The sequence below is a fragment of the Aspergillus pseudotamarii genome (genome assembly GCF_009193445.1).
Source record: "Aspergillus pseudotamarii strain CBS 117625 unplaced genomic scaffold BDV38scaffold_87, whole genome shotgun sequence".
NCBI classification, from domain to species: Eukaryota; Fungi; Ascomycota; class Eurotiomycetes; order Eurotiales; family Aspergillaceae; genus Aspergillus; species Aspergillus pseudotamarii.
The window spans coordinates 1-21,134 of record NW_022475101.1 but is presented as its reverse complement, the minus strand read 5'-3'; the positions used below and the strand labels follow the sequence as shown (position 1 = coordinate 21,134).

The 21,134-nt window shown below is 48.9% G+C and overlaps 7 protein-coding genes across 7 annotated transcripts; 5 read left to right on the top strand and 2 right to left on the bottom strand.

Annotated features, from left to right (window-relative positions):
- Nucleotides 1–137: 137 nt before the first annotated feature.
- Nucleotides 138–3,459, top strand: atm1 (ATP-binding cassette Fe/S cluster precursor transporter ATM1). Its single transcript, XM_032056041.1, has 7 exons — nucleotides 138–848; nucleotides 910–969; nucleotides 1,031–1,145; nucleotides 1,201–1,469; nucleotides 1,524–2,570; nucleotides 2,626–2,842; nucleotides 2,914–3,459. Exons 1-7 carry the CDS (start codon nucleotides 483–485, stop codon nucleotides 3,012–3,014), a joined length of 2,175 nt encoding a protein of 724 aa, XP_031908296.1. The 5' UTR covers nucleotides 138–482; the 3' UTR covers nucleotides 3,015–3,459.
- Nucleotides 3,460–4,563: 1,104 nt separating this feature from the next.
- BDV38DRAFT_287904 (uncharacterized protein) lies at nucleotides 4,564–4,872 on the top strand (the record flags this gene model as incomplete). Its single annotated transcript, XM_032060958.1, has 2 exons — nucleotides 4,564–4,591; nucleotides 4,673–4,872. The coding sequence occupies 2 exons, from the start codon at nucleotides 4,564–4,566 to the stop codon at nucleotides 4,870–4,872; spliced, it is 228 nt and encodes a 75-aa protein (XP_031908295.1).
- A 728-nt stretch (nucleotides 4,873–5,600) lies between these two features.
- On the bottom strand, nucleotides 5,601–9,506 carry BDV38DRAFT_214523 (VAC14 family protein). Its single transcript, XM_032052681.1, has 10 exons — nucleotides 9,080–9,506; nucleotides 8,849–9,011; nucleotides 8,622–8,792; nucleotides 7,837–8,536; nucleotides 6,986–7,782; nucleotides 6,823–6,927; nucleotides 6,650–6,768; nucleotides 6,518–6,597; nucleotides 6,288–6,444; nucleotides 5,601–6,212 (listed from the first exon to the last, which is right to left on the bottom strand). The coding sequence occupies exons 1-10, from the start codon at nucleotides 9,145–9,147 to the stop codon at nucleotides 5,786–5,788; spliced, it is 2,787 nt and encodes a 928-aa protein (XP_031908294.1). The 5' UTR covers nucleotides 9,148–9,506; the 3' UTR covers nucleotides 5,601–5,785.
- On the top strand, nucleotides 9,507–11,523 carry BDV38DRAFT_261769 (AIM24 family protein). The gene is made up of 7 exons (XM_032056040.1): nucleotides 9,507–10,012; nucleotides 10,110–10,228; nucleotides 10,303–10,374; nucleotides 10,431–10,601; nucleotides 10,649–10,767; nucleotides 10,825–11,044; nucleotides 11,102–11,523. The coding sequence occupies exons 1-7, from the start codon at nucleotides 9,826–9,828 to the stop codon at nucleotides 11,426–11,428; spliced, it is 1,215 nt and encodes a 404-aa protein (XP_031908293.1). The 5' UTR covers nucleotides 9,507–9,825; the 3' UTR covers nucleotides 11,429–11,523.
- Nucleotides 11,524–12,209: 686 nt separating this feature from the next.
- BDV38DRAFT_287901 (MCT family MFS transporter) lies at nucleotides 12,210–13,855 on the top strand (the record flags this gene model as incomplete). The annotated part of the gene is made up of 4 exons (XM_032060957.1): nucleotides 12,210–12,540; nucleotides 12,615–12,721; nucleotides 12,784–13,367; nucleotides 13,423–13,855. 4 exons carry the CDS (start codon nucleotides 12,210–12,212, stop codon nucleotides 13,853–13,855), a joined length of 1,455 nt encoding a protein of 484 aa, XP_031908292.1.
- A 187-nt stretch (nucleotides 13,856–14,042) lies between these two features.
- Nucleotides 14,043–16,581, bottom strand: BDV38DRAFT_297082 (kinesin family protein; the record flags this gene model as incomplete). The annotated part of the gene is made up of 3 exons (XM_032063061.1): nucleotides 14,043–15,788; nucleotides 15,845–16,254; nucleotides 16,314–16,581. 3 exons carry the CDS (start codon nucleotides 16,579–16,581, stop codon nucleotides 14,229–14,231), a joined length of 2,238 nt encoding a protein of 745 aa, XP_031908291.1. The 3' UTR covers nucleotides 14,043–14,228.
- A 1,288-nt stretch (nucleotides 16,582–17,869) lies between these two features.
- Nucleotides 17,870–20,951, top strand: BDV38DRAFT_214435 (COPII subunit SEC24). The gene is made up of 4 exons (XM_032052679.1): nucleotides 17,870–17,885; nucleotides 17,958–18,588; nucleotides 18,651–20,297; nucleotides 20,361–20,951. Exons 2-4 carry the CDS (start codon nucleotides 18,070–18,072, stop codon nucleotides 20,934–20,936), a joined length of 2,742 nt encoding a protein of 913 aa, XP_031908290.1. The 5' UTR covers nucleotides 17,870–17,885; nucleotides 17,958–18,069; the 3' UTR covers nucleotides 20,937–20,951.
- The last annotated feature ends 183 nt before the right edge of the window (nucleotides 20,952–21,134 follow it).

The following is a 21,134-nucleotide window of genomic DNA, read 5'->3' as shown; positions in this document are numbered from 1 at the left end:
ATGCCGCAACAGAACGAACAGGTACACAGAAAATGCCGCAAACTTGCGTGGTTTATGTACGCCAAGTACTGTAATTACCACCGATCGGTAAGATTGAAATCAATACTACCTTGAGGGTTATGGATTCGGCGATTGCGATTGCGATTGCGACAGATCCGCCGCAATTGGTGCTATTTCATAATCCTTTGCCAATTACCTTGCTTCATTGAATAATCTCTGCGAAGGACACATTCGTCTTCATCTGCTGGTTGGAAAAATCTATTTACTTTCGACCAGATCTCCGTCCATCGCAAAAGAGGCAAGCAATTCCTCGGGATATCGAGCTGTGAAGTCATCATTTACTTCCGAACCTTTTTCCTCCGAACCCGGCGGTCCTCACGAGACAGCAGTTCCACAGCAGCTTCACCACGATTACGATGGTTCCTTGAATAAAAGCAAAGTTCTCGCGTTCTCTCGGTCACTGCGATATTTATTTCACCATCATGCTGCCCAGGGCAGCCCGACCGCCGTGCCTCCGTGTCCCCGGGCGCTTCGCACATCGCGGTCCCGCAGTCCCGCGCTCCACGCCGCGGATAGCTACACGACATAGCATCCAGTTCAGAGCATTCTCGACGGGCAAAGGCCTATTGAACAAAGATGCTACTTCAGAACCTTCCTCGCCACCAAAGACACCCAGTTCCGCTTCTCCGCTTCCCCCTCAATCACCGGACCGGAAAACGAAGAATGCCCAGAATGCCGCAGGCAAGCCGAAGAGAGATCTTCTGAGCGAGACTACGGTGGGAAAGAAGGAACAAAGGAAGGCAGATTGGGCAATCATGAAAGAAATGGCCAAATACCTCTGGCCCAAGGTAAGGCCTGGAGCGGCCGTCGTGGGTTGGAAAACGTTTGGCGTTAATTGTGATTCTATAGGATGATTGGGGCACGAAGCTGCGCGTCGGAACTGCCCTGTCGTTACTGGTTGGAGCAAAGGTAAGTGATGATTCTGTAGTTATCCTAGTGTCAGTAATTGGAGCTTACATTGTGGGTTCAGATTCTCAACGTAAATGTGCCATTCTATTTCAAGAGCATTGTCGACTCGATGAATGTGGACTTCGCCGCAATCGGCGGAACGGCCTATACTGTTGCGGGCTCTATGATCATAGCTTGTAAGTGAAGCATGCACATACAACGCAGTACCCCTGTCTAACTGCAGTAATCCAGATGGTGTTACCAGGATTGGCGCTACACTTTTCCAAGAACTTCGAAACGCCGTGTTTGCTAGTGTTGCCCAGAAGGCAATCCGCAGAGTTGCACGGAATGTATTCGAGCATCTCTTACGACTAGATCTCAATTTCCACCTTAGCAGACAAACCGGTGGCTTGACTCGGGCAATTGATCGCGGAACGAAAGGCATCAGCTTCCTACTGACATCAATGGTCTTCCACGTTGTTCCTACTGCTCTGGAGATTTCTCTTGTCTGCGGAATCTTGGTACAGTACAAACGTACACATCATAAACCTGGACTGTTGCTGACACATTGACAGACATACCAATATGGTGCACAATTTGCTGCGATCACGGCTGCGACCATGGTAGCATACAGTGCTTTCACAATAACAACTACTGCATGGAGAACCAAGTTCCGAAAACAGGCCAATGCTGCAGATAATCGCGGTGCCACAGTAGCCGTAGATTCTCTGATCAACTACGAGGCTGTCAAGTACTTTAACAATGAGAAATTCGAGGTCGCACGGTACGATAAGGCACTTAAAGCTTATGAGGACGCCTCTATCAAGGTGACAACGTCGTTGGCTTTTCTCAATTCCGGTCAGAACATGATTTTCTCAAGTGCGCTTGCCGGCATGATGTACCTCGCAGCAAATGGAGTCGCCAGTGGTTCGTTGACTGTTGGAGACCTGGTGATGGTCAACCAGCTTGTCTTCCAGCTGTCCGTGCCTCTAAACTTTCTTGGCTCTGTGTACCGTGAATTACGTCAGTCCTTGCTAGACATGGAGACCTTGTTCAACCTACAGAAGGTCAATGTGAACATCACGGAAAGGCCAGATGCGAAACCTCTACAGCTCCACCGCGGAGGGGAGATCAAGTTCGAGAATGTGACTTTTGGCTATCACCCGGACCGCCCTATTCTCAAGAATGCAAGCTTTACGATTCCTGCTGGCCAGAAGTTTGCTATCGTGGGACCCAGTGGCTGCGGCAAGTCAACGATCCTGAGACTACTGTTCCGGTACTATGATGTCCAAGAGGGCCGCATTCTAGTCGATGGTCAGGACGTGCGGGATGTGACTCTTGAAAGCTTACGGAAAGCCATTGGTGTTGTGCCCCAGGATACCCCGCTCTTCAATGACTCTATCGCACACAACATTCGCTACGGAAGAATTGACGCTACAGATGAAGAAGTGCGCAAGGCTGCACAGCGGGCGCACATCCACGAACTGATTGAGAAGCTTCCCGAGGGATATAAGACCGCTGTTGGTGAACGCGGAATGATGATATCCGGTGGTGAAAAGCAGCGGTTAGCTATCTCACGACTGATATTGAAGGACCCAGAACTCCTGTTTTTCGATGAAGCTGTAAGTCCTCGTTAGTATATACTATACCCGACGAGTAACTAACTGACCAATACAGACATCGGCTCTCGACACATACACGGAACAGGCTTTACTACAGAACATTAACAGCATCCTCAAAGACAAAGCGCGCACAAGCGTTTTTGTAGCTCATCGATTGCGAACAATTTGTGATAGCGACCAGATCCTTGTGCTAAAGGAGGGCCGCGTGGCAGAAACAGGGTCGCATCGTGAACTTCTTGAGCTTGACGGCATATATGCTGAGCTTTGGAACGGTAAGGAGCCCGTCATTTGCTTCTGTTTAACCAACTGAACCGAAAGCTAACATACCACCTACATTATATAGCCCAAGAAATGTCTTTCGCGCAAGATGCAGAGAACGAAGGTAATGCCGAGCTTGAGGAAGGTGCTGGGCAAGAGGTGCTGCCAGAATCTAGACAAAAGTGAGCCGTTTAGAGAACTAGACTCGGGAGTTGGGTAGTTGCTGGTTCAATTTTGCGTCAATTTATTTTGTACACAGTGAAGGTTCTATGTCTATAGACCTTTTTTTTTCTTGTAAGCTCTTTGAAGTTGTCCCAGGATTACGTATCTATAGTGTCGGATGTCAGACTGTATGCAGTACCAAAAATTTCCTAGTCCTAGTGATGAAATATTAGCCGAATTAAAGCTGCATTCGGTACCGTTTTTTGAGAAACAAAGGGCAAAGTTTGGTCCAGTTTTATGTGGAGATCTAGGAACAGTGCCGAATCAGCGACGCGGCACGCGAGTCGATGGGACATCAACAATCATAGTGCCGTACTCCGTCCCAAGTTCTCCATACTTCCAAGCGCATGGATGATGCGAACGAACCCGGAAGGACCGGGGCATATGCCATGATTGAGCGAGCTTGAACTGCTCGAAGCCATGAACGCTGTCTCAGATAGATAACCAAGGAACTAGAACGCGTTCAGGGGTGTTAGAGTGAGTCTAGTGAACATAATAGGACATAGTCGGCCTGTTAGTGCGGGATTAATATCAGATTATGAGCATTGATTCGGGCCAACTGACGGCCCGAGGACGGGGCCGACCCCTGGCTAAACCGGAAGTGGACTAGTGGCGAACCCCAACCCACGTTTTTTGCCCCTCTCGGTTCAGTGACCATCCGCCAGGCGACGACCGGTCTTTCTAGACCCGTCAAAACTTCGCTTCTTCTGTGACCCATCTTCTTTTCCTTTCCTTTCTTTTTGTCTGTTTCCCCCTCTTCACCGTTCCATCTTACTCATGCGATTTTCTTTCTTTCTGTCTTTCTTTGTCTTGTGGTCGCATGCATAGTTTTAGTGGCTTATTGACGCACCACGTCATTCGTCGAATTACCCACATTCCTTCACCCATCAGTCTTTTTTGACGCTACACCAACTATCCTTTCTGAACCACTCATTATTAGATTACTATTGGTTGCTGCATCACATTGGAGTGTTTGCCCTCCTGCTCACGGCTTGCTCCCCCCCAAGAATTATTGATTCCGCTCCGTCTCCCAACTTCTTTCTCTTCTTTTCTTTTTCTCTCTTCTTCATCTGGCAATTGGTCTCCGCCTCACAGTCCTGGTATCTGATACCTCTTCTCACTCTTTTTTTCTACTATAGAACTATACAATAGCTCCACCAGGTAAGGCATTGTCGCCTTTGTTCGGCCCTCCTGCTCTATGCCGTTCTCCTGAGCATAATCGAATAAAACTACCAAGCCGACCGTTGCCATCATTGTAGCTTTTCGCTAATTCATGTTGTCGGCATTTCTAGCAAAGCAATAAGCTCTTGTCTACAATCATTATCTGTTACCATTACCAACGTTCCCTCCCGAAACCAGCGACTACTTCCGTTTGCAGCGTCGCAATTCCTTGATCACCTGTCGAACCATCTCCTCATACCAACTCAGAAACCAATCCAATTAACCGTTTAATCGAGTACCAGTGGAATACCAACAGGGTCAGAAGTTTTTCTTCGCAATCTTTACATACACAATGGGTCTCTTCGAGAAGTTACAAGCAAGTATGTCTCCTCAGACTCGCAGAGAGAAATGGTCACAACTGTTCGAATTAAAGCCCCATTACTAACAGCTATTCTGCTTAGAAATCGAACTTTATCGCCTAGAGCAGCGCTATGCTCGTCGCAAACATCGCAGCACATTCTCAGGTGTCCAGTACGTCGACGGTGAATATGTATACACCAACGGATCGAACTCGCCAGGGTCCGTCTCCAAGCACTCCACAGGCAGTTACTGGAAATCCCCTACGTGGGGCGTATCATCCAGCGATTCCCGTTGTCGGTGACGAACCCATTTGAACTCGACTTTTTTTCTGCGCTTGCTTTTTGACTATATATCCTCGGCATTACGTCTCGTGTGGAGGATGTGACGACACTTCCGACCGTTATATGTCCCGCTATTCCATTCATGGTTGAGAAATGAACGAAAGACAAAAGTTCATACTTTCTTTATCTGAAGGGCGAACTAGACCGGCCTGCTTCGATCTGAGACACAGGCAGCAACCCTTGTTCCCCTTCGGCACGACCCGATTAGCCTTGCATGCTTGTTCACGCAGAAACCTGTACAGTACCCCGCAGGACAGGCATGCGCGTCCATTTCTCAGTCTGACTGACGTCATTTGTACTGTGGCATTTTATTTTTTGGTATCACTGGAGTCTCTTTGGGTTTCTAGTTCACGCTGTGTTGCCTTGCACGATCTGGTTCGATTTTTTGGCTTGTCTCCTTCAACTCCAACTTACCTAGCATTCAGTTCCACTTTTGGTAAAGCAAAAGGATCAGGGCTTTGCTATTTTTTTCTTTTTCGTTCCTTTTTATTTTATTTTTTTTGACACTTTCATTCGGCTATACTTTCTCTCGACTTGAGCGGCTTGCTTCTTAGCCTGTCTGAGCTTCCCTTCTCTTCAAATATTTGATCATTCAACTGTACATACATTATATACGCGCTTCCTTAGAACTTTGAGAAAAGATGGAATGACCACTAAGTCATAAATCTAAAAGCTAGAGATGAAACAACGCTAGATTTCGATAACAGACGTGCGTACTAAGTCAGACAAGTGGCCACAAATCCTTCTCGAGGAACGCCGTAAAATAAGCACTATACACGGGGGCAGATGAGAAAACCTCCGTTTAACTACATCAGAAATAAGCGCATATTGTCGCAAACAGCGTCAACTTGTTCATAAAGCGAACAACCCCAATCACCGTTTCGACTTCCTACTCCCTATACCTAGTCGGCCCAGATTAGGAAGACCGCTTTTATGTCTATTCGCGGCACCCAGGATAGAACCCCCCTTCTGGTTTCCCATATCAGCAGGACTACGCCGTCCCTCAGCACCGGCTGCAAAGCCTAGGCCTGTCCGCGGTGTATCTGGGAGATTTGCCCGCTCCTTGTTCCGCGTTTGGTCTGCAGCAGAGAGGGCAGCAGTTAACGAATGACCCTGGAAGCCGGCGACGCCGTCGTCGAAGGGACGTTCCCTTGCGCGTAGGGCTCGGCGGGCTCTTTCCTGTACGGCTTTGAATTTATCGAGTAGTTCGACCCAGCGGATGGAGTTCTCTTCACGTTTAAGGCGGCTGCCTGTCGAGCGATCGTAGGCGCTTGAGCCTGAGGCTGAGACCATCGTGGAACTGTGAGGGCTTTTTTCAGTATGAGAGTACTTAGGGATATCTTTCATTCCTGTGGTGGGTTTCAAGTGTGCTTACAGTCGTGGTGTGTGGAGAAGGCCAATGTTGCTAACGCTGTTTAAACGGTTCTTTAAAGCCGCGAAGGCAGAGCTCTGCGGAAGGAGCATGAGGACGCCGTAGAGGCATTTGTAGAGATAAGGATAATTTTCTGGTTCAAGCAGTTGAAGTCGGAGATCTACCAACACATGAGCGCTCTTCAATAAAAGGGTACAGAGAATAGCTTGAAGAACCAAAAAGAAACAACGTACATGTGAAGACAGGTGACTCCAAAAGCTGGACCAGCTTATCGATTTGGATCAAATTATTGACAGTCATTTCGAGCTCGGCACTGGGAGTTTTTGTTAGGACACTTTAGCAAATATAGATTTTCCCATACTGACAAGACTTGGAGAAGGTTGTAGGCTTGCTCATATGCTTGTGCAAGCAGACACAGTGAAAATGTGGAGACAGAATTGTGACACCAAGACCTGAATAAAGCCACAAAGAACATCTGGCCCTCCTATGCAGATTGTTAGTTACAACATCTAAACGTGGGCTGATGCGGGTCTATTACTCTGGTGTCCAGGTTCCGTAGCCGTTTTCGCAGTCCGGAGAGCTCGGGCGCGGTAATCAGGTTATTGTTTAGATTCTGTACCATAATACTGGCGAATTCGAGGTCCTAAAATCACAAAGGGGATTTAGCACGTCCATCGGTTCGTTATGCAAGGCAAACTGACCTCTTCCTTTTCAAGACAGTCGGCTAGAGTTCTATAAATGCGCTCCGGGCTTAAATTCATACAAAGCTGGCGGATAATGAGGTTTCCGCGGACCTCTAATAAATGCCTATCGGTGGAGAACAGTTGAAGGAGGTTCACCATGAACGACTTGAAATAGCTATCCTCGCTATTCCGCGATATCTGGGATAAGAGCTGGAGATCCTTCGTCACCACTGCCTCCGCTGGATCGGACAGTGTCTTAAGCAGAGCAGGAAACGTTCCATCGTTGAATGCCACCACCTTTTTAGGAGCCTTACGGTGCAACATTATCAACCAAGAAAGAGCAGCTACTCTGGTGGCTTCATTCTCGTTCAAAAACTGCAGTGTAAGCGAGTTGACAGCCGCAGCATAATCAAGATCAGCAGGCGGCACGGGTGTGGACATGACACTGCTCCGAGAAGTCGGTTCTTGCGTAGACTCCTGCACCGACTGTTTCCTAGAGGCGGTGGTGGATGCATCAGAGGGTTTGGCATTTGGTGCAGATTCTCTCCTTTCAGTCTCTTTGTTGGGCGTTGAAGTTAGTCTCGAAGATGATGACTGTCGGGTCTCATCCGACAATGTGTCTTCGGATAGAGACACGATATACTCTAACAATGATGTGTTGACTCGATTTGCGGCCTGCCGCACTTGGTCTGAGCCACTGGACATAGCTGGAAGTACTTGGGTCAAAAGACGTGGAACGAATGGGAGTATGTCTTCGGGGCTTATTTCGAAGAAACTATCGATCCATCGCAGCGCTGTCAGCTGCATCTCTTCCTCTACTGGCGGTAAGTCTGGGACCGTTAAGTGGAATCATGCTCGGAATTTCTCACCATAAGATGTGTCAACGAAGCCCACCAAAATGTCTAGTATCTTGGGGTAATCTATTTGGACATCTTGCCCTGGAATCCAATCTCCGTCGGCATGCAAGCCGTCTTCATCAATTGTAGAGTCCACCTCAGAATCTTCTATCGCAACATCATTGGTTTCAGCTTCGGTTTCGGTCTCGGTTTCGGCGGCAACCGTCTGGTCGGTAGTTGTGCTAATACTGTCACTCGTAGTTGATTGCCTATTCTCGCTTCCTTGACCTTTCCGACTCTCTTCAATGCCTTTCTTAAGACGAGCAATTCTCTTGATTTCTGACAGAAACCTATCGAGTAGATTTTGAGTGGCAACGTTCACATCTCTATTAGGGTCACCAAGGAATTTGACCAGACCCCCCAGGAAGTCTGGTAAGTATGAGACAAGCTCAAGGTCAGGTATCGTGTCCAACAAAGTCAACCATGATACCAGGAACATCCGAGTGAACGGGCTGATGACATGTATTCGTTCTTTGAGTAATGGTATAAACTTTGGAAGAGAAAATGCCGTTGGAAGGTCGGGGTCTTCCAAAGCTTCCGGTTCTGTCTCTTGCTTCTCAGAAAGCTGCAAGACCGAAACATAGGATGCGGCGGATTCAGACACGATGTCTTTAACAAGTCTATCAAGGAGCTCGGCGCCATTTTTGACTGAAAGCTCCGAATCGGACGCCAACTAGGAACTTATGTCAGTTGGGGAACAGGCAATAAGGCCGAGGTGAGGACAGCGGGGAAATAAAGCTACTACTCAGCCCGCTTACTTTACTCAACGCATCGAAGATCTCATTAAAGAACAACAGAATCTCCCCCTTAGCAACTTTGGCAATGTTATACATGCTCTCACAAGCGTAGTACCTGACTCGCGCATCTTGGTCGGTGAAGCAAGCTAGCACTGGCGGTACAATCTCTTTGAGGTACGGCGCAACACCTTCCTGGTATCCTATTCTCAGTAACGACATTGTAGATGCTGCATCCCCGGCATGCTCACCGATCCAAGCGCGATGGAGGCCGCGGCCAACCCGATCAAGCCACCATTTCTCGCATGAGGCTGATGTACTGCGTAGGCGTAGCCATGACATAGCTGATCGACAATTCTTTGAATATCTTCATGTGCTCCTTTGAAAACGGCATCTCGAACAACTTTTTCAAGCCTGTATCATGGCCTCCGTCAGCACGTCTTGCTTTGCATAGGCGCTTTGACAGCTTTCATTGTTCTTACTCCAAGGCTCCCTGTTTCCTCCGATCATAGAGCTTATCATTCAACAAACGCTGAATGGAGGATTCCATCGCTCAGAAAAGCGTACAGCGCAGAAAGTTACGTCACACGGGGGTGTAGATTACTCGACGATGATGATGCTCATGATGGAAAAGCGACGTCTAGCCGGGCGGTGGGTCAAGAGCTCTTAACTAGTTGTAGCTATTCGGGGCCATGGGTCTCGGGACGAGTTGAACTTCTTGGAAGTTTCACAGAATGAATAGGAACTATTTTGCAAACAATAAACGGGGGGAAACAAGACAAGCGTGTTAATGTGTACGAAGATAACCAGTCCCCTGTGAGCTGCAGCAGCAGTCAAGATACCAATGTGGGGATTTAGTGGCAGTTAAAAAAAAAAACAGATGTGTTGGCAGCCATAAATGATGCCTTAACCTTAGCCTAAAGTGGGAACTGCCTTGTGACGTAAGGCCAGTGAGTGGTTACTCTCTGAATTTTATTTACTGGTCCCGAAGCTGTAAAGTAGTAGTCCTTCATTGTGTCCGTACCTCTGCAATTGAATCTTACCGCTATCCTCTATCGTCACAGGCGCCAAGGCCAACAACCACCAAACGCTTTCCCCGATCAGGAACCAAAGAATTTACGATACAGTCTTTGGTACCGCTGCGGAGAACTTGAACCTGCGGGCAATTGACATACAATCTCAGTCCTCCCCCCTCCTCCTACACCTCTTCCGGTCCGTTTCCTCAGGCATGACAATGAGTCAACCTTTGAGGCGAGGTGTACGGGCTGTGTCCTGGACCCGAGTGCTCCCTCCGCGGGCGCGACAAGGGCAGGCAAGATGCCTTCAGATTCGCGCCGCGGCCGCGGAACAACCATCTTCGGCCAACGGAAACAACCTGCCTGTGGTCGGCACTCCTAGTTCAGCTGAGTCTGCCGGTATGTTATTTTTACTTTATAATTTCAGGGACGGTACACGAGGTGCTTGTCCGGCGATTTGAACCAAGGACTTTTACTGATAGTTTAACACATGCAGGTGCGCGATTCGACGTTATCGGCGCTCCATACTCCTTATTGTCCGTCTCTTTGTCTGCTTCGCAGAATCTCTTCACCCGACGAGGAACATTAGTAGGACTGAGCGGGAAAGCCGATAATGTATGAGATAGTTCCTTGTTTTGCGATTCGATATTATACGATAGGTCTATTGACGGTTACTGGTGCCTTATCAGGTGGTTTCTACGTTGAGCGTTCTCGAGCCGTTCCGGAGAGCGGTTGTCGGTGTACCATTTCTCTACCAGAAGGTTCGTTTGGCCCTTTCAGCATCAGCAACGGGGATATAAAACTGACGCCTAGGTAGGTCTCGTCGGCTAGCCCGGTAACTGCCTTGGTTTCTGTTCGATCACCTACCACGTCCTTCGCTGTTGTACACCTGGATGGGTCCGTGGATTGGATGGTGGCACAGAGACGTGCACTGCTTGCCTGGACGGGTCGCTCTCTTTCTATCAAACCGACTATCAATACAAGCCTGGTTTGTTAACCATGCCGTCAATTGAAAAATCAAGCTGACTTGCGCAGAGCGTGTCACACTGGGGTAGCTCCGAAGTGACTGGCAGAGGGTTGCTAGCATTAGTCGGTACGGGTCAGTTATACCAGGTCGAGGTAAAGGCCGGAGAGCAATACATCGTCCACCCAAGGTATGGTTGTATATACTCATTAATATCACTACTTTGAAGCATACTAACACAGTCAAGCAATGTTGTGGCTTACACAATGACAAACAACCCCCCTCGTCCTTACCGCTTCAAATCCACAACCTTGAAATTCCAGGTACCGGGTCTCAAGGGCTTGCCGAGCTTTATCCAGGATTCGAAATTCATTCGGGACATGTCGGGCTCCGATACCTGGAAAACCGCGATGAATATCTTCCATAAAATTCGTACTTGGTCTCGGATGACCATCTGGGGAGACAGGGTATGGCTTCCATACTGATTTCAATGGTACAGCGGTGCTAATGTTGCGTGCTACCAGCTCTTTCTGCAATTCGATGGCCCCACGACTATTCTCTTACAAACGCGTGGTCCCCGTATCAATGAAGTCCTCACCTCGCACGAAGTCAACGAGATTGCAAGCGCCCCGAGAGGACTAACCATTGGACCTGCGAAACCCGCAGAGGAAAAGAAGCCGTCTGCCGACGAAGAGTATCGGAAGGCGGCCGAGGAGGCTGTCAATGCTGCCCCCGCACCCACAAGGACCGTTGAACAATTAGAACAGGAGGTCAGAGGGTCAGCTCAAAGCATTGCCACTCTTACGAAGGAAGGCAAGGTGATCTTTGAGAAACCTGGCCAACAAAACTAAGTGTAACGTTTGACATCGACTGTCCCAGTTGGGGCATGATACGGCGCTTATTCTAAAATCTCTTATTGTAGGCTGAATGTATAATAGATAGCATACTCCGCGTTTCAACATGAGTTTTTTTTTTTTTTTTGTTCCCTTCCCTACTGGACATGAAAACCATCTCGTGCTATGTTGTCTGCATAATCAACCATTTGACCTTACCAGTCTTCTGGGATAAAACCATAGACTTGTTTCTGCAATGGCCAGCAGAGTGTGATATGGATAATCGGTAGCGCAACGTTGGTTGAGCAAACCTGCAAGGGCTATGGCTCCCTTCGGTCGGCTGCTTTCGCCGGTGTCAGTTGTTCCAGCCCTATCCTTGCGCTGGGCAATGTAACCCAATAACGTCAAGACTTGAAAATCCATCCCTTGATTCAGAGCCAAGTTTTTCAATGCCACGGTTACCAGTGGAATATTAGGACATGAGGAATGTGAACTCAATGTTATGGAAAACAAACGTGCAATTGACTCCCCCGCCGAAAGACAGTTTATCTGCCGACTTTTCGATCCAAGCACGACTGGATTCTCTTTTGAATTTCGCTCGGTCAAGCTTTGATTCTTCAGTGAACTAACATCCTTCAGGCAGAATCCGGTTTCGCAGGATATACTCTCCTCCTCTAGTTGTTCGGTATTATGCTCATTTGTTAAGAGTCCTATGAGTCGCATAACTTAATCTTGAACATTACCGCGTCGTCACAGAACTCGGTCGTTCACTCCTATTACAATTATATAAATCACCAACATGCCGTCAACAGAGATACAACACTCCGCCGAAAGCGTCGTTGCCGAAAGTATAGAACAATCTCCATCAACAACGCCTGTCTATTCTTCGAGTGCCCATTTAAACCCGGAAGACGCGAAGCAAGAACATCCACATGAGGGAATCCAGCCGTGTCCACCAACGATTCTGGAAGATGAGTCTAGTAAAACCCGGGATCCAGAGAAATCAGGCGCGACTACCCAGGCTGCGCCAGCTAAAGCCCCAGATGCACCCCCGGATGGTGGCCTCAAGGCATGGATGGTAGTGCTCGGTGCCTTCTGTGGGTTGTTTGTCAGTTTTGGGTGGATCAATTGTAAGTAGCTTTTGGGCTTTGTACCCTTTGTTGTTTGTTGGACCGGGAGCTCGATTTGACACCAAAATGTGTAGGTATTGGTGTCTTCTTAGACTACTATAAAACCCATCAGCTACAGGATTTGCCAACCAGCACAGTAACGTGGATCACTTCATTGGAGATCTTCATGATGTTTTTCGGGGTGCGTACGCCAAGTTCCGGTGCCAGTAGACGCGAGACATTGACGATTCTACCTCCAAACAGGGTCCCATCGTAGGAGTATTCTTTGACAATTTCGGGCCCCGCTGGATTCTGATAGCTGGCACATTCTTCCACGTCTTCGGGCTGATGATGGTATCCATATCAAAGGAATATTACCAATTCATTCTCGCGCAAGGTGTCTGCAGCCCTATCGGGACAAGTGCCATCTTCCACGGCTGTCTCACCTCCGTGAGCACCTGGTTTCGGCGGCGTCGTGCCCTGGCCCTAGGTGTCACAACTTGCGGCTCAAGCGTCGGAGGAGTAATCTTTCCTATCATGGTAGCTCGACTCATCCCCATAGTAGGATTTGGCTGGACAATGAGGATCTGCGGATTCCTCGGTCTAGGGCTCTTGATTATTGCCAACCTCACGGTGCAATCGAGACTACAACATCACCGGAAACCATTTCGACCATTGGATTTTGTTCGTCCACTCCGTGAATTGCCTTTCGTACTTACCACGGCCGGGACCTTCTTTGTATACTGGGGCTTGTTTTTGCCGTTCGCTTTCATCCCAACTCAAGCCGAGCGGTACGGCATGTCGGCCTATATGGCGTCATACTTAATCCCGATTCTTAACGCAGCCAGGTCCGTACTCCTCGTTTGTATATCGCATACCAAGATGCTAATCGAAACTGTACAGTATTCTCGGCCGTCTCGTACCACCCTATTTGGCCGATCTTTTCGGCAGGTTCAACCTAATGATGTTAACATCCCTGTTCTCAGTCATTATCGTTCTTGCGCTGTGGCTTCCATCACGAAGCAATGCCCCTGCCATCGTGTTCACGTCTCTTTACGGTTTCAGCTCCGGTGCTGCCGTCTCCCTTGCGCCAGCGCTGGTCGCTCAGATCTCGGACCTGCGTGAGATTGGAGTTCGTAGTGGAACGTATTTCTGCATTGTATCTTTTGCTGCTTTGACCGGTATGCCGATTGCCGGTGCTCTGTTACCTGACCCCTTACATGGGTCGTACTTGAAGCTGGAGATTTTCTGTGGTGTGGTTATGTTCGGTGGAGTTGTGTTTTATCTCTTAGCTAGGGGAAGGATTAGCGGTTGGGGACTTATGCATAAAGTCTAAGAAGTTAGTGGTGGGCATTGTTTGGGAGTCTGGTATATACGTCTTAATTAAGGTAATGTAATGCTTGTGGGTTGGTGAGGCTATGATGCAGAAAATATGAGGGTAATGAATGGTATTCTGATAAGACTGAACATGCTGGGAGTATATCCAAAATGAATGCAAAATACAACATCAAGCATCTCGCCCAACCAACACCGTAACACCTTCGCTGAATGAATGATAAAACAAATATATGCATGGCCCATGTCAGTTGCACCTGTAATGGTGCAATGCAGGATGAGAGATGCAATATGCATTATGCAGTTTGTTCAATATGCTTGTGATATCCCAACGCTCCACGGATGCAGATATCAACTTCTGTATATTACGCTCTTTAGACCAAGACTCCATTTCTCATACTTTCAACAGTCTTAACGCCGACTCCTCTTAGTGTGCTCAGTTCGGCAAGGCTGTTGATCTGGACTTGTCTATCGCTGTCCTGCTCCTCCAAGTGTTGGTCCATTTCGCAAAGACAGTCGACTATAGCTTCAGCTTTCTTGACGCCAACACCTTTCAACAACTTAATCTGGCTCACGTCGCGAGAGTTGATTATCGATAGAAGGTGGATTGTCCGGGGTGAAGGGGCCTCGTAGCAGTCGACGCTAGACCCTTCATCTGTCGCAGAACTGGTTTTGGTGCGCTTTTTGGGCCTCGATTGTGTTATTTCTTCGATATCGTCGTCACTGAGTTCCTCGATTCCATCTTCGGGGTTGTACTCGCCATCCGAATCCTCAGCTTGACGCTTCAATCTCATTCCGACGGGCTGCCTCTTTATTGAAAGAAGGCTTCCAAACTCCCTCTTGGGTGCTGTGAGGGTGTGATTCCCGGTTATGTCAGCATCTGGACAGGGCTTGCTTTGGACCCGCTGCTTCAGAGTGCTGATCTTTCTTGCAAGCTTCTCGTTGTCTGGGAAGAAAGGAAGCGCGAGCTGATACATCTTCAGTGCGAAGCTATCCTCGCCACGTGCCTGGTGCTGCTTGGCCATGAGCAAGAATGACAATCCTTCGGCTCTTGCGTCCTCCGTGCCTTCGATGCGCTGCTCTAGTATTTCCAAGCGCTTTTGCACTTGTTCATTCAACTCACGGACCTGCGTTTGCCTTGACTTTTCACTGACAGCTCTTACAGCCAGGATCTCCTCTACCTTCTTTTCAACCATCTCTTCAATTTTGGCGGCTGATATATCTTCGTACTGTTTTTGTGACTGAAGGGGCTGCGCGATTCGGCTGGGTTTTAACGAGCGGTGGTTAGAATCTAGGGAAGGACGCTTTGGTGGCTCAGGTTTTCTGAATTGGGTTGAATCCCTAGACCGCGGTTTGTCTGAGTAGACGTGGAACGCCTTGACTGGTTTCTCTCCAGTTTTTGACGCATCCTTCTCTTTGTTGGCAAGTGCTGTCAGGTTTACATTGGCAGTAGCGGTCAGTGGACGCAGAGGCTGTCTCTGGGCAGTCACTGAAGGACGCGCTGCGGGTCTCGGAGGCCCTTTGAACATCGGCTCGTTCTCCACCTCACGAACCTCAATCTTCTTTGTACGATTGGCAAAGTTCAATGAGCTTATGGTGTCCAGGTGATAGGATTTGATGGGTGCGAGGTTGAGAATCATCACTGTCAATCCATTGTTCTGGCCCAAGGAAAGGATTCTTGTCATCTTTGACTCTCTGTACGGAATCCTATGGTGCTTCTTGCTTATGGCTTCCACGCACTGTGCCAGAACAAAGAGGCTCTTGTTGATACTCGCTGACTCAACCATGCGTTCTTTGTCATTGTCTGTTCGACGGTTATCCTCTGAACCAGCTAAGTCAATGGCAGATGCTGTGCTAATCCGAGTCTTGCCACCAGAGCTGACGGCTACTTTGACGCAGAGAATAGCATGAGACCGTGACGAGTGAGCGTTTAACTATGAGAGAAGTCAGTTACATGGGTCAGACCTACAAGAGTAGAAGGTTTGCTTACCTTTGTTGCAGATGTAGACCTGTTGGTGTTGGCTTGATCATAAAGACTCTCAAACTCTTTCAGACTTGTACATGGCCTTTCCGTCAGGCCTACAACCACTGTCTTTCCTCCATTATCACGCAAGGGTAGTCCTGCAAGCGTTCTCTTCTCCGGAGGCTCAAACAAGTCGAAGACCTTGTCATTGTAGATCTCGTAATAGCTCAAGGAAACGTCCACCGCCGTCTCGCCGTCACCATCTTTTTCAAGTTTCCGGCTGCGCCTATATATGCTACTCAAAAGACGGGGAATGACGCCTCGATCAGCCAGGCTTTTACCGCCCCGCATCGTGTGTGTTTTCCCGGTACCCGTGACTCCGTAGGCGAACAAGGTAACATCGAAACCGTTGAATAGATGCTTAACCGTAGGAGCAACTGTCCGTTCTGATCAGTATAGAGTCACTATCCCAGACACGACGAAGTAGGACACCAACCCTCGGCATCAAAGAGTTCCTGCTGTGTAGAATCCGCATCGTAGACGGCATTGAACTGAAAAGAGTATTCCTCATTCTCATTCTTGGGGTTTGGAATCCGTACAATGGTATCTCGATCCCGCAATGCCGCCAGCTTCTTTTCCTTGGAGCTCTGTTTCTCGGTCTTGCTAGAGGCGGCTTGAGTTGTAGACCCCGTACGGAGGATGATATCCAATTCTCGCTCGGACTTCAGGAGTGGCCTCACACGCGCAACGACCCTGACACTCATATTGTACTTCGTGTGAAATTTTCGAGAAAGAGGTCTCTTCCAATCCACCTTTTTGTCGTATCGGAAATAGCCGTCTGCCGTCTTTTCGCACCGTTGGGAAAGTACCTCTCGCACTATACCTGCTGCATGGGAGGCAAATGCACGCAATTTAAATAAGAGTGAAAGACACGATGAGTACCTCCACCTTGTGCGTCAGGGAGCTGTATCGCAACTTTGAACTTAACGAGAATACAGTGCAAACTCTTTTCGCATTGGCGCTGTTATGCCAGAAAACAAACAACGGGAGAAAATCAAATATATTAAATCAATGAAACCAACAGAAAAACAAAACAGAAAAAAAATACTACAACCGATCAATGGCGTAAGCTGGTGTTGGAAACAGAAGAGGCTCTCGTGAGTGACAAGGATACTTAGCTTGGTTTTGGTGCGATTGGCAGCGGTCAACGCTGTTGGCACGGCAACCTCTGTCAAAGACCTCCCCCAGACATTCCACGTTACAGGATGGGGCTTCATTTGGGCAGATTATGATAAAAAAAGACTATTTAACCCTGCTTTGTTGTTCATGTACTCGGATTCTATAATTTCAGGTTTGGGTAGTTACTCATCTTGTAACAGCTAAAATATCAAGCATTCCTTATGTATACTAAGCTTTAGTGTCAGAGCACTATATATATCGGTTACCTATGCTTGTAATGATTTGAGATAGATCAAATTTTATGGCAAGGATATAAAGAGGATAGCCAAGTAAAGCGACTTGAATAAGAAACAAGCACCCATCCTTATTGAACACGAGCGAATGGCTGGTTTTCATCAATCTTATCCATTGTACCTGACTATTGCCATCTACCCCCTTCGAAGTATGAGATCATAATTCGAATGAACGTCGAGGAGCGAAGTTCTCTGGGCTGCTTGATGCTATTCTCACTAGTCAAGTAGTATAACGCTATCCTAACGGCATAATTCATTTGGAGCAGTAATCTTGACGGTTCCATGATATACCCTTCGAATCTCGCCTTAGAAAGTGTTCTCTGTACTCCGTAATGGAGACCTAGGTATATACATACCATTAAGTAAACCTCAGGCATGCGGTCGGTTAGCATGCGGGGCTCTGATTGGCCGATCGGAGAGCAGCCGCCGCAAAGGCCACCGTACACCACCATCGTCAGTTCGACGCCGTTGTCGTTCCGCTCTCACAGCTACCCCAACCTTCTCAAGGACACGTCGACTGAACTCGAGTGCGGTGTATTCGTGTGGCCTTGTCATCCTCTCAATTTTTATGGTTGGACCGTTGACGATTTTTGGTTGTTAGTACGCAGATTGCCCTAGATCACTCGTTCCCCTCCTGATTAGGAGTAGTGTGTTGACCGCCAATATAGTGAGCCTGTGACGATTGCGCGACGTTAACATATACTCCAGTTAACCCCTATACGAGTTCACGGAGATAATAATCCATCAGTTACCCACTACGACATATCGAAATAGCCATTCATGGCCGCACCACAAGGGGGTTACCCTCCCCAGGAAGGGTATGGTCAACCTGCCGGATATGAGTCTCCTTCACAGCAAGCTGCGGGATTAGCCCCTACTCCGGCTCAACATGGAGGTAAAAAGAAACGAGCATATGCCGGTGAAGCCTTCGAGTTTGGATCCGGTGCCAATGCTGGCCTAGGGGGTCAACTACAGGCTGGTGGTGCCTACGGAGGATACGCAGCTCAGCCACAAGCTGCGGGATATCAGCAACCCGTCTACGGGGCGGATCCTACTCAGATGCAAGCAGCTGCTCAAGGATATGCTGCCCCTGCGGCGCCCGCAGTCGCTCAGATGACCCAACAGTTCGGTGCGATGGGGGTGACCGATCCGCATCTGATGCCACCGCAGCCCGTTCCTCAGGCCGCCCAGGCCCCGCGACCTGTTCTCAACCATCTTTACCCAACAGACCTCCTCACACAACCATTCAATGTCGCGGAACTTGACTATCCTCCACCTCCGATTGTTTTACCTCAAGGAGTATGTACTGGAATTGGAGAAGTGTTAGTATCGGTGCTGCCAAGTTACTGACTGTGTATTAGACCAGTGTTTACCCCTCCCCTACTGCAAACTGTCCTCCTAAATATGTCCGGTCAACTCTCAACGCTGTTCCCACCACCCACTCTCTCCTGAAGAAGTCCAAGCTACCTTTCGCTCTTGTCATCCAGCCATACGGAGCGCTCCATGATTCGGAAGACCCGGTGCCAGTGATCCCAGACCAAGTTATCTCTCGTTGTCGCCGTTGCCGATCCTACATTAACCCCTTCGTGACATTCCTTGATCATGGGCATCGCTGGCGTTGCAACATGTGCAATCTGACAAATGATGTACCCCAGGCCTTTGATTGGGACACAACGCTGCAACGGCCGGCGGATAGGGCACTGCGACCTGACCTGAACCATGCGGTTGTTGAGTTCGTTGCGCCGCAAGAGTACATGGTGCGCCCCCCGCAGCCACTCGTCTACCTTTTCTTGATCGACGTTAGTTATGCATCTGTCACCAACGGTCTCTTGGCTACGAGTGCTCGGTGCATCAAGGAAAGTCTCGAACGGATTCCTAATGCGGACCGTCGGACGCGACTGGGTTTCGTAGCGGTTGACTCCAGCCTCCACTATTTCAGCATCCCGCGCGATGGCTCAGAGAACTCGGATCCAAGGATGCTTGTTGTCAGTGATTTGGACGAGCCATTCCTCCCTATCCCGGGTGACTTGCTAGTAACTTTGAGCGAATGCCGTGAAAACATTGAAACGTTCTTGGATAAATTGCAGGAGATGTTCCAGAACACTCAGAACAATGGCTGTGCTATGGGATCGGCACTGCGTGCTGGCTACAAGTTGATCGCCCCTGTCGGAGGCAAGATGACCGTTCTAAGCTCCTCTCTTCCCAACGTTGGACATGGCGCCCTGACTATGAGAGAGGACAAAAAGGTTTTGGGCACCAGCAAGGAGAGCGGTCTTTTGCAGACCGCAAACAGCTTCTACAAGAGCTTTGCTGTGGAGTGTTCGAAAGCCCAGGTCTCTGTAGATATGTTCCTCTTCTCATCTCAGTACCAGGATGTGGCGTCTCTCAGCAACCTGCCTAGATATACTGGTGGTCAGACGTACTTCTATCCTGGATGGAACGCTGCACGGGGAGAGGATGCGATCAAGTTCGCACGGGAGTTCTCGGAATACCTCTCGTCTGAGATCGGCCTGGAGGCCGTCCTCCGTGTCCGTGCTACAACCGGTTTGCGCATGAGCACATTTTACGGTAACTTTTTCAATCGCAGTTCCGACCTCTGCGCTTTCCCTGCTTTCCCCCGCGACCAGGCCTACGTTGTTGAAGTGGCCATTGATGAGACTGTTACAAAACCTGTTGTTTGCATGCAGACTGCTGTCCTTCATACTACATGCAATGGTGAGAGGAGAATTCGGGTCTTGACTCTGGCGCTTCCCACTACCCAGAGCCTTGCAGATGTTTACGCATCGGCAGACCAGCAGGCGATCGCTACTTACTTTAGCCACAAGGCTGTTGAACGGGCACTCGGAAGTGGTCTGGACCCTGCCCGGGAAGCCCTGCAGGCCAAGGCCGTGGAGCTTCTGGCAACCTACCGAAAGGAGCTCGCTGGTGGAAGTGTGAGCGGTGGAGGCCTACAGTTCCCTGCTAACTTGAGAGGTCTCCCTGTTCTTTTCCTCGCACTGATCAAGAATGTAGGAATCTTTATTGCACCCCATTATCCCCTAGCTTTGGCACTGACTAACGTGATGACGTAGCTTGGTCTTCGGAAGTCTGCACAAATCCCGACTGATATGCGCTCCGCGGCGCTCTGCTTGCTCTCGACGCTTCCCCTCCCCCTTCTCATCCAATATATCTACCCGAAGATGTACTCTCTGCACGACATGCCGGATAATGCTGGCCTGCCAGATGAGCAAACGGGCGAGATTGTTCTTCCCCCACCAGTGAACTTGTCTTCTGAGCGGGTCGTCCCATACGGTCTCTACCTTATTGACGATGGTCAGACACAGTTCCTCTGGGTGGGACGTGATGCTGTGCCACAGCTTATTGTTGATGTCTTTGGCCTGCCAGACAAGTCGCAACTTCGTGTGGGCAAGCAGAACCTCCCTGACCTGGATAATGACATGAACCAGCGCGTGCGCGCGGTCATTGAGAAGAGCCGGGATCACCGGTCGAAGGGCTGCGGCAGTATTGTGGTGCCACACCTGTACGTGGTTAAGGAGGATGGAGAACCCGGTCTCCGACTGTGGGCACAGACAATGCTCGTGGAAGACCGAGCCGACCAGGGCGTCAGTCTTGTGCAATGGATGGGCAACTTGCAGGAAAAGGTTTGACCCCGTTTCCTAGGCTCTCATTTTTTTATTTATCTCCTGTGCCTGTCACCCAAACCTATGACCTGCCAAGTCATTAGGCTGACGAGGATGAACACGCCTACAGGTTGTGCAGTAATGGTAGCTTTCACAAGTTTTGGTAAATTATATGCAAGAGATATCAATATATTCATCATCTGCTTGGATTCTCTGTATTACTAT